The sequence below is a fragment of the Schistocerca serialis genome, chromosome 2 (assembly GCF_023864345.2).
Source record: "Schistocerca serialis cubense isolate TAMUIC-IGC-003099 chromosome 2, iqSchSeri2.2, whole genome shotgun sequence".
Classification (NCBI taxonomy): Eukaryota; Metazoa; Arthropoda; class Insecta; order Orthoptera; family Acrididae; genus Schistocerca; species Schistocerca serialis.
This window is the reverse complement of record NC_064639.1, coordinates 713,706,759-713,724,741: the sequence shown is the minus strand read 5'-3', so window position 1 is coordinate 713,724,741 and position 17,983 is coordinate 713,706,759. Positions and strand designations below refer to the sequence as shown.

Below are 17,983 nucleotides of genomic sequence, written 5' to 3'. Positions count from 1 at the left end.
GAAATGCAGCTTCAAAGTATGACATGAAGATTTCCATGAATTTTTCAAACTTTTTGTTAGTATTTTCACAAATATACACTTCATACCAAGTTTCTTCACTTAGTCTCTGTACAAAAAGGTTTATTTGTATGTTAGTGAATTTCCTTGCTTCTTTTATGAGTTCCTCTTTCTCAGTTGTTTCACTTGGGGTGTATAAAGCAATAAACTGTGCATAGTGATCACTGAAGCCAGTATTAAAATTTCCGGCATAGAAATTGTGATTTACATCAGTATCAGGTTTTCTGTTGGAAAGGTTTTGGGATTGGGGTTGCAAAGTGATACTTCCAGTTGATATCAAATGTGAAGGAAAGTATGTTCTTCGTCAAAGCAGCACTATTAAATGTAGCTTTAGGGTTGAAAGTGAGGCACTTGCATGATATAAATATTTCAGATAATTTATCTATCCAATTACAGTCTGTCATCAAAAATCATGTTGTCAAAAATTGATTATTTTCATTGTTATATTAGCCTTATGAAGTTTGATGCAAAAAAGTTAGCACAGTTTCAAAGGAACAATGATGTATGTAATTACAATACCATAAAAATGACATTCATTATTCAACATTATGGTATTCTTTAGCACAAAAAGGTGTGAACAATGCTGCCACCAAAATTTTTGATCACTTGCCCAGTGATATAAAATGTTTGACAGAGGGCAAAGTTAAATTTGAAAGCAAACTGTAGAAGTTAACTGTTTTTCAATTGTAGTTATTATCTGCCATGTCCGTTCATCATTAATTTCCTCCATTATTTCCCCATCTTATCAATTGTGTGTGTTGTCTTGTTACTCAGTTTTTTCAGTTCCCTCAGTCTTCCAGTTCAGGGGAATAATCTACAATTTCCATATTTGCCAAGTGAGGTAGTCAGTTTCAAGATGCTTCATTCCACAAGAACTAAATTTTATAGGTGACACAAAAAACTTACTGTATCCTAGAAAATATCCACCCACTTCTAAAAGTGTATGAGAATTCTGTAATGCAAAAAAATTCTGTTCTCAATTTCTGGGAAGTGGGGTGGGGGCAAGTACCTCTTTTGCCCTTCACTCCCCCCCTCCCCGCCCCCCTGCAGATGCTTATGCTTCTGCCTGTTTTCTAGCTGGTTCTTTCTCATTCTGAAGACACTATCATATTTTCCACAATTTCCTAATACTTGATTTAATTATTTTTTGGGGATAATTTTTTTCATTGGGAATTTTTGAGCTGATTTCTTGGGGCCTCTCATAAATGACTCTCTTGTGATTTACATCTTTTCTGATTCTTCATAAATCAGGAACAGACCCCATACTATTGCACTTATCACAAAATGAGTCAGTGCTCTTAACTTGAGACAGCATGTTTCCATATGTGAGATGTGATGAATGGGTCTTGTGATCCCACAGAACACCAGTTTTCATACTTTGTGAACATTTTTCATTTCTCGTACACTGCACCTGCTGCAGCCTTTTTAATAAACAAGAAACAAATAAAATATTGCAAATTTTCCAACATTTTAGCACTACTGATAATTTTTTTCATAATTGTGCAACAATTTCCTAAATTTTAAATTCTAGCTTAAAAAAGGAGTTACGCCTTTTGTAGTACATTCTTTTCATTTTATAACAATTTTTGGAAGGAGGATTAGATTTCATCCTCAGCTCCTTGTATTCTTATAAGCATTTCTCACTAAGCTCACAAGATTTTGCTACAGTCTGCAGATGCAGGAAGCAATTTTCTGCAACTGTGACACATCACTGAGTGATGAATGAAGAAATCTCAGTGTAGCCAGAGGGGAGAAAGCATTTTACTGCCAGAGTCATATTATGAATAAAGTATTTGTTACTGGTCTATAATTAATTGTTGATCAAGCCATTGGAATATGAGTATCTGGTTGCAAATATGTCACAAAGTACACTATTCTTCCCTGTACTCTTTATGATTTTATGTTGTTATTGCATTTTTTGTTGCTTCCACCAAATTTCTCCATCTTTCCTGCCTCACTTTCCCTTCTCAGTTCCTTTTTTACCAAGTCTTTATTTAATGACTGTCCTTTATATAATCCCTGCCATCTCATGTTTCCAAGCCTTGTCTATTACAGTGGTTCTCTTTCTCTAACTTTTTTCTCAAATAGCAGGTTCCATGACTATATTTTACAACTCAAAGCTAACTAAATAATAATAACAATAATAATAATAATTTCAGTTCCTTTTACATAGCTGTCATAAAATATAGTCCAGTTTTCTGCTAATATATAAATATAGTTCCTGCATCTATATTACACAGTGTTACATGAAGAACTGTCCCATCTCATACAAGTTATATACAAAACTGGAGAGCACCCAACAGACTTCAAAAATGTATCGCACTTTCAGTATCAAAAAAGCATATGCAAACAGAGGTGCACAATACAGGACCTTCAATTTGGTAACATATGACTCAAAGATCTTGACCGGTATCATTTTATGATGGATAGAAGCCAGGATACACATAGTGTTCACAGACAACCAGTTTTGCCATAGAAGAGGCGTAGACACTTGAGGAGCAATACTCAGCTTATATTAATTTTTGAGAAAAGACTAATGAAGTGGCAAGATACATATACTGCATCATCAACTTAGAAGAAGCATATGACAGGGAAGACTGGCGACAGTTTTTTAAAGTGTGTAGAACATAAAGTAGGAGCTACTGTTAAGTAGGGTGTACAACAGGGTTGCTTACTCTCTCCTGTCTTGTTCAGCAATCCATTCAGAGGGCAATAGATCAAACTAGGGATGAACTATGAGCTATAGGAAGAATTAAAAGTCATGGAAAGAAAATACAGTCGAAATTCAATTTTATGTTTTTTGATTTTACATTTCTCATTATTCTACACATAAATTCATAGTCCTTGTGAAAAATCCATAAGATGAATGATAAAAAATTCCCAGTTCTATGTTTATTCCTTGTAAGGTTACCTTGATTCTACATTATTACTCAATATCTCACTTGATTTTGTTCTGTTTGCTTCCTGTTGACATTTGATGTGACTGAATGACTTATAAGTCACACAAAAGACAGATGGTTCAGGTTGCGGGTAGTGGCAGAGTAAAAGCCATTTTTTAGGCTATTGCACAAGAGGGGAGACTTGAGAGAGCAAATGATTATGTACTCCTTGATTGGCACTGCCAGCACAACTTGTAATGTTTAGCTGCATCATGAAATTATGATGCAAGTACTTCTAGGTTGCAGCAGCAATGGAAAAACAGGACAATTTATGTAAAGTGTTCTGGACTGAGCCAATATATGACAAAGGGACCCATCCACCAAGTTTTCTTGTGCCACTTATAACTCAGTCTCGTCTTTTGTCATTTATTTGCAATGTTCTGTATTCAGCAACAATATCATTCATCAACCTTTTAAATTCAAACATTGAGTCTCAAAGAATAGGCTTGGTCAGAATAAAGAAAATGTCACCCATACCCAGCTAGTGAGCTCTTGTTGGCTGGTGACTTGTTACATCACCTAACAGCCAGCACAGCCACCACACCACTCTAACACATGTAATACATGTAATAAACAACTACAACAATATGAGGCCCCTACACTAATACTGAAAGACGAAGATGGAAGAATGACACACAGTAACAAGGAAAATGCAGAAATCATGGCAAAAGCATTTTACAAACTTCTGAATTGCGAGGAACCCAAAGAACCCTTACAAATCAACATAAATACCCCAATAAAAACCAAACCTAACAAACTAGACCCTCCAACTTTCCAAGAAGTAGAAGAAATTCTTAAAGAACAAAAAATTATAAGGCATGTGGAGAAGATCAGGTTTTTGTTGAAATGTGGAAATATGCAAGTGACACAGTCAAGACCTCCTTACACATGGCTCTAACAAAAATTTGGGTAACAGAACAATTTCCCGAACATTGGACCACAGCTATCATCCACCCACTACACAAAAAGGGAGATAAGAGCAACCCAAACAAGTACAGAGGCATCTCTCTCCTAGATTGCACATATAAAATTCTATCCAAGATCCTATATGAAAGAATCAAGGAGCAATTAGAACAGGAGTTAGGGGAATATCAGGAAGGTTTCATACCATCGAGAAGCTGTGCAGAGCAGATAATTAGTTTAAAATTGATTATGGCATACTACAAGAAACGGAACAAACCTCTGGCAATAACATTTGTAGATTTTAAGAAGGCATAGACTGTCTCCACAGACCTTCAGTATTAAAAATTTTAAGAAATCTAGGACTCCATCCAAAACTAATTAAAATAATACAACTCACTCTAACCAACACCAAATCAAAAGTGAAGTTAAGAGGAGAAATTTCGGAACCGTTCCTCATAAAAACAGGCTTAAGACAAGGTGACTGCCTATCACCATTACTTTTAAACTGTGCACTGGAATACATAATGAGAGAATGGTACAAGGGCAATTCAAAGAGGATAAGAATTGGAAGTGCAAAAGATGATATTAGCTTAAACTGCTTGGGATTCGCTGATGATCTTGCTCTCATAGCCAACACCGTTCAAGAAGCCAGGCAACAAGTGAAATCACTACAAGAAATAGCAGAGAAAGTAGGCCTTAGAATATCATTTGAAAAAACGGAGATTATGCTAATTGATCCACCACTTGCAAACAAAATTACAATAGGAGAACAGGAAATCAAAATTGTTGATAAATTTAAATATTTGGGCGAAATAATAACATACAATCTAAATGAGAAGCCATCGTGGCAAAATAGAATATTATGAAACATTCAAAATTTCTAAAGTACTGGGTTATAAACAGGCACAGAAGCTATAAATCAATGTTGGTGCAAGAATTTCATTCTTCTCCTCCTAGGTAGCAACTTTATCAACACTCATAACTGACATAACCAAATCGTAAATCCATAAACAAACAAGAAGGGAATTTACAAAATTTTATGTCACATAATAGACCTATTAGGGAAAAAAGTGGGTTTTGCCACTACTAATACTGTAGGGCACCATGCATACTTGAAAAGATTATCATTTTTGCTAATGATGTACAAGGAAATTGAGTCATTTCCCAACACACAACTGCCACAAATTATACCTTAAAACATGAAGTTTTGAGGGTCCTTTCGCTTTATGTTCACCTGGAAAGTAGCACAAACGTATAGCCTACATACTGAAATAAACCAAAAACTGTGAAATACAGTGAGTGCTGCCGGATTACATCTTTGATGTTTGTTTTTCACTTGCAACCAATAGCTGTATAGCATGGTTATGATGCTAATGCAGTGGCTTCTAGCATATAGAGTGATAAAATGCAAGCCAAGCTTACTTGGTGGCTTGTTCCAAAGTATGGCCGATGTGGTCAGTTTACAGTCAATCGAATGACAATGGCTTCCACTTAGTTTTAATTTATATATTTATACCTCATACACCCATCACTAACATGCATTAATTTTACTTACTGTACTTACTGTAGTTCTGCTCAGAAACAGTCGACAGAATCCAAAACATATTGTGCCTCTACCGATTGCAGCCAATGTAGGCTACTCCATTTGCCTTGTGCAGCACCACATGAACAGAATGTCTTCAGTGAACTGTTGTGCAATGGCTTGTTTGACTTCGTTGCAGTCCTCAGTGGTGTTCAATGCATTGTGATGGCGGACAGATTGTTATAATGTAATGGATTGCTGGGACAGAGAAACATTGAAATTACAGCAGGCTTAACTTTATTTCATATTCACTGGTTTACATAAGTGTCACATGTGAATAACAACTTGTTTGTATATATGAGATCTGTTCAAAAAATTCTGGAACATTTGTAATTTTGTGCTAATGGTGTGTTGGAGCGAAATGCGGGTAGCAACCTGTAGTGATTCGAGAATGTTGGTGTAAATTCTAGAACCACTCGGCCATCTACCATCTCAAACACATGATATTTTAGAAGTGAGTGTGGGATGATAGAATCCTACCTACTGTGTGTCACATGTTTGTGTGTGTAGGTTTGAAATTCAGTCGCGAGAAGAATGTAGACACGGCAGTCAAATGGCAATGACAAGTATTTGTCAGGCGATCCATGGAAGTTTTAGTGAAAGCGTACAGAAGGACCATGGAGCTTCTATGTTATTCTGTGCTAATTGTGTCAGTGACCATTGTTATAATAATGAGAACAGTTGAGAAGGTACCCTTGTGAAAAACTTTTGTCTTAGCCTTGTTGAAGGGAAGACGTGTATTATGGTTCATGTTGAGAATGAACATGGTGCTTAAGCCACCTTTCTCTTATATGTAAATTAGTTTGTTTCTGATGTATAGAGACATGAGAGACTTACAAAGCAGTATATGTTTATGTGAAGAGTGAGAGTTTTAATATATCTGAAGTTTAATATACATAATTAATTGAAGGAAATGAAAATTTGTGTGTCTACTTATTTTTATAAGTAGAAAGTGTCTTAAGAAATTCCTGTACCTAGCAACATACTTTGGAGAAGAATAGAAGAAAGAGTTTGCAGCAGCAGGCTAGCCAGCAAAGGAGTTCAGTCAAACATCTCAAGTAAGTCATCTCGTAAAAGAAGTGGAAGTTAGTATATCTACTTCACACATAAATCGTCATCCAAAGCCATTAGAATCCCCGCAAACGCCTATGTTTAATGTTTAACTGCCTGAAGTTTCATTGTTGTGGGTCTGTTAGTTATTGTTCAGTGCTATATTGAGTAGAGCGTTCTGTTGCATAGTTTACTAATTTCAAGATGGCGGAGTTAGAGGAGCAATGCATCTGCATCATATTTTGCATGAAACTCAAGAAAATATTTAGCAAGACACACCAAATGATGCAGGAGGCCTACACTGGTAAGTGCTTACACCATCCTCAGTGTTACAAATGGTTCACATGGTTTAAAAATGGCTAGACAGACATTAAACATGACCCTTGTTCAGGACACCCTTTGATGTCCACTGATGACGTTCATGTCAGGAATGCCAACAGAACTGTGCATGCCAAGCTAAGACTGGCTGTCCAAGAGAATGCAGAAGAATGTAACATTTCAATTGGTTTATGTCATGAAATCCTGACACAACATCTCTGAATGCATCACTTTGCCGCCAAGTTCGTCCCACAGCTCAAGGGCCATCTACCATCTCAAACACATGATATTTTAGAAGTGAGTGTGGGATGATAGAATCCTACCTACTGTGTGTCACATGTTTGTGTGTGTAGGTTTGAAATTCAGTCGCGAGAGAGTATTTAGATGGAGACCATGAACAATATGTAAAATGTAAGTGTATAAAAATTTTTTGGCAAAAGTTCTAGAATTTTTTGAACAGCTCTCACACGTGTTTTCACAAAACTTGCTGTGTTCACACTATAGCAAGCGACAAGCTCAGAGTGTAATGGCACATGTTGGTAATACTTAAGAGTGCTCCACTTCAACTACATGGGACAATGAACAAGGAAAAGTTTGCAAGAAATACACTAGAGGTCACTGTACTCACATCACCAGCATATGCTACACTGCTATTAGCTGCAGAAGGAAAACACACACCCCCACATGTTCTGACACCTTTCACCATACTTAACAGTTTTCAGTTTAATTCACCATGTTCATCAATTTTTGCTTTTTTCTGGGAGATCACAAAGGAAAGATCTCTCAAAAACGCATGTTTTGATGTATAATTTGTGGTCATAGCATGTCAGAAAATAGCTCAATTGTGTTGTGCCCAGATACCAATTCCAATTTTTTCACAGTTTTTACTTGCTGTTATACATCTGTGGTTTTTTTTACGAACTGAGGAAATTCATTACCACAAATTATTGTATAAATATTGTATTGTACATTACATTTCCTTAACTTATTCAGGTTTTATACAATGTGTTGGAGAGGATTACAATTGTTAATCACATATGCCAATTACATATGTTTTCATGCCAATTACATATGTTTTTGCTCACATTTAGGGGTTTTAACATTTTCCTCAAGTCCGTATTTTTCTCAAGTATGCATTTTCCTCAATTTTATGTTTCTAAGTCTGCACCACATGAAGATGTAAAATAGGGATTTCACTGTAGACATGCTGAGATTTGCTGATGATATCACAGTGCTAAGTGAAGATGAAGAACAATTAAAAATGATGCTAGCCCAGATGGATACCACCCTCAGCTCTTACTATAATATGAAAATTAATAAAGGTAAAACAAAAATCTTAGTGATAAGCAGACTGAACACCACTGACCAATGCTCACTTAACAATGACTGACTAGAGACTGCCGAATCCTTTGCCTAACTAAGGAGAAAAATTACGTCAGACAGAAGGTCAAGGAAGGATATTGCAAGCCATATCCCCCAGGCAAAGTCTGCTTTTAACAAGAGAAGAAACCTTTTAATGTCCAGCTGCACAGACAAACATTTAAGAAAAAACCTAATAAAGACATTTGTGTGGAGTGTACTGCTGTATGGAAGTGAAACATGGACACTCAGAGCAGCAGAAAAACATAAAATAACAGCCTTCAAGTTTTGGTGCTGCCACAGAATGCTCAAGATTTCCTGGGTACACAAGATATCGAGTGAAGACACGTTCTGCAGATTGGAGGAAGAGAAGCTTTGGCTCCTGAAGTTAATCAAATGCAGAAGGGACACATGGTTTGTCCATCTACTGAGACATGATGGTATCATGAAAAGTATGATTGAAGGGACAGTAGATGGGAAAATATGAAGAGGCAGACTGAGTAGAATATATGAACCAGATCATGGAGGATGCTAGCTGCACCACCTGTAACACTCTCAAGAGGAATGCTGAATACAGAAATGCATGGCAAACTTCTGCTAACCAAATTGATGGTTGAGGAGCTAAGAAGATTACACACTGCTCAGCACAGCTAATTTCTGTCTCCATTCCTAATTACAAATGTCTCCCAATAAAACAAGAAAAAAACATAAACACTGATTATTGTTAAAAAAAAGGGAAAAAATACAAAGACAAGCATCAACACAACATCATGGAGCTCATCCTCACAACATATTTTATCTGTGTAACCAGTCTACAATATGCAGTGGATGAACCCCAGTCAGCCATGATGTTTTCTCAACACACAGGGAATAAAAAAGAAAAAACAACAACTAGAAGCAAATCTTTATGAAAGAAAAATTATATACATTAAATAGTAGTGCATTAAAACACAGTATCTATCAATTTCACCATGAATATACAAAGCACAGCAAAATGTAACATTACCTGTGATTGTGCCAGTGATAGTAGTATAAATTTTGTGTCAACAGTTTTGTGACACTACACAAATGATATCAGTGTTAAATTTTCATTTAATTGGTCAGACTATCTATTGCGTGAGTTTTCTGTCTAACAAGTTAAAAAGTTTCATTTTTTTTCACAATTTTTCCTCTCCCTTTTCTCCAATGTTGGAGACCCATCATTTTGAAAGTTTTGAAGTCCTGTAACTTTTATTTTTAGAAGTGTGTCTTTTGGTCATTTGTTAGCTGATAAACAGGTATTATTTCTGTCTTATTTTGCTACACTTTCATTTTGGATTGTTTATTTTGTTAAGAAGCAGTTTGTATAACAGACTTTTCAACAATGATTTAACCCTAAATATTTTGTCACATAGGCATTTTTGGCTACCCTGATGCTGGAAGAAAGTCCATAGGAGCAGCTCTGTATCGTCTGGTAGAATTATCTGAAGGACGCATCTTCATTGGAGGAGTGAACATTGAAAAAATTCCTCTGAGTGTTCTCAGATCCAAAATCGCAGTTGTACCACACAACCCTATTCTGTTCAGGGGAACTATAAGGTAGATTGACTAAATGTAATATTTGTTATTCTAAAGCTGTTTTTAAATCTTTAAAATATTATATCCATTGTAAAATATTGTTTGTCACGTATTGTTATTCAGTTAAACTATTCCCAAAACTCACCAGCTATTACATCCCCCTCACTTTCTCTTATTTTCAATTATATGCCGAGAAAAATATGTAACACTTTTTTTCAAAACTTTGTCATAATTTACCCATTCATCTTTCTCCTCATATAAGCTTCTTTTGAGTCTGAAACAAAACAAGACCATCAGAGATGACAGTACACAACAAAATAGGATTTAAAATTACAAAGTACTGGTAGTTTATCTCTCTTATTGTACATTGCCATAACTGAGTGAACCACAAAAATGTAAAACCCCTGTGCTGAATTTTCTAAATAATAGAAAGCAAAAATATATTCTGCAAATGTTGAATCTGTCTTTCCTGTTCTCCAGCTTCTCTCATGTTCTGACAGCTTAACTGCCACAGCTCTGGCATCTTGACCAACAAATACTTTTCCACAGTACTTGCAATTGCTATGCAATAATATTTAGCTGCATTGTTGGTATTGAAGAATGCAGGTCTGTAGTCGTGACATTTAACATTTTTGCAAGACTACCTAAAATTTTTCTAATAACTGGAATTGTGCATCCATTTTTGTCACTACCTACTCATTCCTGTAAGCCTGTGTACAGAAGTGGTATATATAAGTTTTATGCCTTTTCTTTTTTCATAGCTCAGCGCTACAGCCATTACTGAAAGTGATGAGTTTGATTGTCCACGAGTCTTTCTAAAAGGCAGAAAATGTATTAGGCAATGCACTGTGGAGCGGGTACTGCATGTTTGTGATTTTGTGGGTGCTGGGAGTTTGCAGAGATTACAATATTGGTAGCAGTTGTACTTTCTAACTGAGTGTTTTGTAACAAATGTATCAGGGCTTTACCAAACTTCTGCTCTAGAATTACTAGACTTGACTACTGATTCACTGACTTGTATAAAAGTTATGCAAATTCAGCTATACTGTCAGCTGATTTACTGTCAGTTATTGGTATTAATGCCTGTGCAATGTCACCGAGATTGGTGTTTGAAATATGCTCACAAAATATCTAAGCATCAAACTGAAAAATCACTTGAGAGATTTACAAAATTACAAATAATGAATTTAATAGTTACATGTAATTAAAGTGATTGATTGCCAGTCATTTAACATTTCCACCTACTTATGTGCAGTACATTATATTTATTTCTTGCATTTGATATATTTGTTTTAGCAACATGAGCTCTCTGTCAACAACTGAATTATGTCCAAAGAACTTATGAAAGTCTCAAACATTACTTGCTAAGTCTTATGTCTACTGTAGACTGCTCCAGCTTGTGTCCTATTCAGGACCATTTGAGAGGGTATGTATGCAGGTGGGCAGGGTTGGGCAAACAGCTGATGCATGGGCAGTCTTACAGTGGGACCTCAGCACACATGATCATACTCCATTGGGTAAATGCAGGCATCCAGGTGTGGTCAAGCAGGTCACACATGCACAAGATACTTGCAGTCATGCCATCTTGAAGTTGACCAACACTACCTGCCACTGCCCGCAAGCATACTTCAGGGTGGGCACAGGTGCACAGTGTACCAAAGCAATACCAAGAAATTTTGAGACTCTGTAGAGGATAAGTAATGAAATAAACTGAGAACTGAAACTCGTGTCCAGAAATGTGATCGAACAGTGCAACAAAGCACTGTAATGATAGGTGCCAATGTCTGCTGCTGTCCCATTGCTGTGGCACCAGATATAAGTATTATAAACTCCTCAACTACCTGAGTGATGCTATCCAAATACATCATTCTCAGCAAGAATCTTACCCTACACAAGATCAGCAACACAGATGAGATTATCATCTATTGAGACATGCCAAGCAATATGACAGAGCATTATAAAGAGGCAATAAATATTTCATTTAGAACAACTGAAAACTAAATGAGAATCTCGTCAGTGTTGCTGCTCTTGTGTAGAAAGTAAGATTCCCACTGCCACATTTGGAATATGTGCCTCAGAAAGTTAAGAAGTTTCTCAGTAAAATCTTCTGGCTGCCTGTGTTATTGAAGTACTTTGTTGAAAAGAGAGACACAAACCTATGGCACTAATCGATACTTCTTTGAAATTTTATCCATGATATGTTTTAAGTCTTCGCATTTTCCAGAGTATTTAACTGCATTATTTGTTTAGAGAGAGGTACCCTAACTTTCTTTTTATCTTGTGTTGTTGTTGTTGTTGTTGTGGTCTTCAGTCCTGAGACTGGTTTGATGCAGCTCTCCATGCTACTCTATCCTGTGCAAGCTTCTTCATCTCCCAGTACCTACTGCAACCTACATCCTTCTGAATCTGCTTAGTGTATTCATCTCTTGGTTTCCCCCTATGATTTTATCTTGTACAAAAGGTAATATCTCTAGTTTCTGGTGAAATTGTAGTTTGCAGAATATTCTCCAATGCGATTCAATAACACACATTATATTTACCCAAATGAGACTTTCTACCAACTTCTCTATTAGATGTGTGCTGTGTGTAATGAGTGACTGTGAGATTCATATCTGCATCATAACAGAGCAGCCTGTGCCATATGGATCCTTCCCACCAACACCAGCTTTTCTGAATTGCGCAGGTGGGAACTTTCCCTGCAATACATCTTACGTTCCCGTAACCCTCCTGGCCCATCCAGCCCCTCCCTGTTCCCATTCCAGCACTACACACCGGTCATTTCACCTTTTACACCCAGTCTTTTAATTTCTTTTATTTTTATTTTTATTCCTCTCCTATCCGCTACTTACCCCCTCCTCCCTCCGCACATTCTCTCCTACCCTCCATCTAAACTGCAGTACTTCACTGTCCACCATCCCCACCATACTATCCCTCTGTCTCTATGCCCCAGCCTCCTCCTCCCCATACCCAGTCACCTCTTCCATCATGCACTGGTGCTGCTGCTCGCAGTGTGGGTGGTTTCAGTTCTCTGAGTCTGCAGACGTGTGTGCAAGTTGCGTTTGTGTGTGTGTGTGTGTGTGTGTGTGTGTGTGTGTGTGTGTGCACGCGCATGTGTGTATGTTTGTCTATTGCTGACAAAGGCCTTTTGGCCAAAAGCTATGTGTGTGTGTGCAAGTTGCGTTTGTGTGTGTGTGTGTGTGTGTGTGTGTGTGTGTGTGTCTATTGCTGACAAAGGCCTTTTGGCCAAAAGCTATAATTGTGTGAATACTTTTGTTGTACCTATCGCAACTCAGCATCTCCGCTATATGGTAAGTAGCAACTTCCCTTCTCTAATTTTGTTACATTCCATCCTGGATTTTCCATTGTTTGATTAATCTACATTTTCTTTTACATATATACAAGTTCCCCCATGTTTTGATTCCATTCTGCAAAACCAGTTTGCAAGGTTAAACTGCAATATTTTTAAGTATTGAAAATACTCGTTTTGTAACCAATGCTCACAAAAACATAATATTGAAACATCTTTCCATTCCCTACTAAGGAGTATATTTATTTTATCAACTTTGTTTGTTAATGACTGTACATTCTGGTGTACAATCTTCAATGTGTAGTTGCAATTTAATTCTGCATCACATTTTTTGTGATACAGTCTACTTCACTACAAAATGTCTTTCACCCTTTTTATAAGACATCACATCTTTCTTTATGACCCATCTGTCCAAAGTACTTTGGACTGCTTCTACACTATGCCTGTTGTGACTCAAATTTGCTAAATGTCAGGTTTCTTCAACCAAAAATTGTTTCCCACTGTGATTTAAATGAAGGCCATGGCTGTTATGCATGGATCTGTCTAATGTGCTTACACTTATTAAGTTCACATACAGAAATTTTTGCATACTTCATGTATCTCTACTTTTACTCTTCCTATTAATTTGTTTACACATGACCAGGGAGGTAGGTCGTATCTGTGTGGTTGATTTACAACAGCTACATTTGTGTTGCCTAATTTGGGTAGCACACTTTCATGAACAGTGATGAGTTCACTATCTTTATATCTGGGAACATCATTTGCAACTGCACAAATTATGACAATGTCTTCTGAGTCAAGGTTTTCATACAATTTCACCACTGTTTTTGTCACTTCTGCAATGGCTGCTACTGGTTTGACAAAGGCTTGGACACTTGCATTAGTTTGTGTATCTGCCACCTTTTCTGCTATCTGACATCCACGATTATTGTCAAAACTAAGATTTTCATTCTTTTTTGCACACTTCAGGCCAGTCAACTGATTTTTTATCACATTTCTTTGTTGTGTGAAAAATTTACCGTTCACAGCTGTTGTTGTTTGTAATTGTCATCTGGACTCATATGTTTATGAGTGACATTGTTCGTAGAATCATGTTTGTCATTATAACTATTTGATGCACTTACTTTTATATTTCCAAGTTTTGTGGTGGTTTCCAAAGTCGTTCTTCCTTTGTTTATATCATTGGTAGCCGATATTTGTTTAAGATTCAGTCGAAGCTCTCTTGAGTTTTACAACCAGGATGTTGCAGCTGTTTCTCCAATAAGGCTACAGTCGTTTTAAGTTCATGGATACCACTGTTTTTTGTAGTTAAAATGAGATGAAAATCTTCAAAGTGTTTACATATGGATGTCACTGAATTTACATTTGCCATGGTTTTTTCACTAGATTTTGATCTTGTAATGATCTCGTTTGCATTTTTTGCTTTAACTTCACAGCAGTCACATTTACCAGGTTGAACCGTGAAACTTTTTTGTCCTGAATACATAGAGTCACTCTTTTTTATGTTTCTCGCAGAACTCGATTTTTGTGTACCTTTTTTTCACCACCATCTTACTTATGTTTTGGAGCAGTAGTAATTGTCAATGAAAATACATTATATCAACATTTTAACTCCCAACACAGTAAAGATCCATTTATAATGGAACAAGGATACTCTTAAATCAATTTATTTGATCTTAGTATGAGGGGGTACCCAAAAAAAATTTGAATTTTTTTAGAGCTACATATTTTCAAATTGTATACAAAACAATGTCATCCACTATAGAATACTCTCCATTATGACTAATATATTTGTATCACTGGTGCTTACACTGTTTGAAACATTTTTGTTGCCATCTTTAGAAATAGCTGACAGCTCCTTCCTCATTTTTTTCTTGACTTCTTCACTGTTATCAAATCAGTGTGCTTTCATACCCTTTTCATGTGAGGAAATAAAAAAAAGTCACACAAAGCCAGATCAGGCATTAAGTGCATGGGGTAGTGGAACCAAACCATTTTTAGCCAAAAACTGTCTAAGAGAGATGGTGTGTATGCAGGTGCATTGTAATGGTGGAAGAACCTGTCTCCTGTCTGCCACAAATCAGGTCTTTTTTTACTTACACTATTGCACAGTCTTCTTAAAACTTCCTAATAAGAGGTTTGATTGACATTCTGACCTGTGGGGAAAAACTCTGAATGAACTATGCCCTTGGTTTCAAAAAAGCAAATCAGCATTGTTTTGATGTTTGATTTCACTTGATGACATTTTTTTGGATAGGGTCTTCCATTGGCTTGACTGCTGCTTTTTTTCTGGGTTGTAACCATAGCATCATAGCACCATGACTCATCACTAGTAATGACCTTTGACAGAAAATCTGGTCAGTTTCAAGCTGTTGTTTCAAAGCACAGTGTGTTTCAACTTGATGTTCCTTTTGATTGTTGGTCAGAACCTGAGGAACTTGGCAGCAAACCTTTTCATTCCCAAATCTTCCATTAAAATTCGCTGAACCAAGCTCCAAGATAATGCAATAATCTCTGACAGTTGGTTTGTTGTCTGTCAATGGTCTGTGAGCACAAGCTCTTGAATTTTCACAATATTTTCATCAATTCTGGCAGCTGATGGATGTCCAGAATGAGGTTTGTTATCAATCAATGTGTCGTCATTTTTAAGTCAAGAAAATCTCTCATTCACTTGAGTTTTTCCCATAACATCATCTTGGTAAGCTGTTTTCAGCATTAAAATAGATTCAGCAGCATTTTTCCAAGTAGAAAACAAAATTTCACTGCTGCACATTGTTCACTTAAACTTGCCATCATAAAAAATGAAACAAGAACAAAACAATGCTAGCAAAAACAGTCACTGCAGATGAACAGAACAATCCAGGTCAACAAAAAAGGTAGCACTGAACTGAGCAATGAGTTGCACTATACACGTGTAATGGCAGAAATGCGTACTGCACAAGCTCCATCCACGACAATGTTATTCCGTGTTTTTTTACCCCCTCCTACAGACACTAGGAATAGAAAAGTCATTGCAATATCAATAAAAAATCAATAAAAAGATATTAAATGCATGTCTACTTCCAGAATATTTATAATATTTTTAATCCCTTAATCACATATATTCATAAGAAAGATGATGCAACCCTATATGATGATTATCAGTCCATCTCATTAACCCCAAACCATGTATAATAACTTTATTCACTACTATATTGACCAGTAGTTAGATTAAAACAACCTGCTCTATTCCACACAAATGGTTTCTAACCCGATTTTTCTACTGTCAAAGCATCTGAGAGTACAGAATGAAAAATATATGATTGTTTTGTGAACAAAGACCATTAACTGTGTGACGCTGTTTGATGCAAAGTATGATTTATGTACGGACCCCACAATGTCATAATCACAAAGCTCTGTGAAGTATGAGTGAATGCTCCTCATCTGTTTAACTGAGAGGATACTGTTTGTGCATGCAAATAATCAGCAACTAGATTGCTTGCCAGTTAAAAATTATGTGCCGCACACAGCTGTTCTTAGATGCTGTTTCTATAGTTCAGACAGTACTATTTACAGATGACATAACATTATTCAAGATCAATGTCAGTTTAAGGCATAAGCAACACAAGGTTGTGTTGCAGCTGGGGCACCAAGTTGAGAGAGATGCCACAACTGTAAGATTTCTATACAAGATGTATCACAATTAGCAGTAGTCACTTGAGGCACCAATCTGAGAATGGTATCAGGGGCACCCAAGAGCAAGATTTGTGTACAGTACTTATCACAATTATTTGTGCAAACTGACAAGAGTGACAGCATACAAGCAAAAAGGGTAGAAAGGGATGCACCAAATGATAAGTTGCTTGTGTAGAAAAATGTTCTCAAATCAACTCTGTTCAAGAAGTCAACCTAGATGACTGGAAACATACACCTAAACAGCAATAACTAGGTTTAGCAACTGATTTCAGCATAAGGTATTAATGCTAAATATCAGCAAAAGAGAGTGCATTATATTTTGTTTAAATGTCTCCAATCAGGACATTAAAAAAAGTTTAACTTCTTGGGTTTCAAATTGATCAGTGACCTTTACGATTATTCATCAGACTACCTCATGTTATCCTCTGTTCCACAATTTGAAATACTATGTTTGTAAAACTTTACATATTTTGCTTTTCTGAAATGCTCATCTAGCTTACAAAATCCTTCTGCAAAGGTAAGCCCACTGACTCAAAAATATTATTTAAGTAGTAAAAATAAGTGTAATTCAATGCAAACACCCATCAAAATGGTTCCATTCAAAAGTAATTCTAACATGTGTTAAGACATTTGCCTCACAGGGAGATGAGGTGATCAATTCCTATTTCATAGAAAGCAGCCACACACTGACAAATCCGCAACCACAGCCACTCTTGCAGTTCCTGATCCAAAAATCACACAGTAAAAGGTCTGGGCTGTATGGAGGCTATTGCAGTGTGTCCCAACCAAATTGCTGAAGAGTAGCCTTCATCAGTTTGGTAGTGTGTGGGAAGAGAGTGTTATCATGTGACAGGATGGTCCTGTTGAACAGCATTCCTGGGTGTTTTGACATTATGGTTCGTCACAGTTTCTGCAAAGTATTTCCATAGCACTGCACACTGATTGTGGCTCCATGCTCAAAGAACTTGACAAGCAGAAGGCCCCTGCAGCTGGTGATCATCATGTCCTTACGGGAACTTGTGTGAAGAGCTTTGGATTTCTTTGGTGGGGGAGATGTGAGATGACTTCACTTTCGGCTTTGTCATTTGCACTGGGGCTGTAGGAATGTTGTCAGATGGAATCATCCTGTTACACTTCAGTGATTTGGATGGGAAACACAACAACATCCTCTTTACAGGCCAGGTCTTTCACTATGTGATTTTCACATCTTTGGTGAATGCCAGGTCTTTCACTATG

The 17,983-nt window shown here is 36.7% G+C and overlaps 1 protein-coding gene across 1 annotated transcript in view; it reads left to right on the top strand.

Annotated features, from left to right (window-relative positions):
* LOC126455676 (ATP-binding cassette sub-family C member 12-like) overlaps positions 1-17,983 on the top strand; it is a 518,625-nt gene that overhangs the window by 462,756 nt on the left and 37,886 nt on the right. Inside the window, exon 27 of the mRNA XM_050091443.1 lies at positions 9,603-9,786. Coding sequence (XP_049947400.1) covers positions 9,603-9,786 — 184 coding nt within the window. The remainder of the gene's footprint in view (positions 1-9,602; positions 9,787-17,983) is intronic.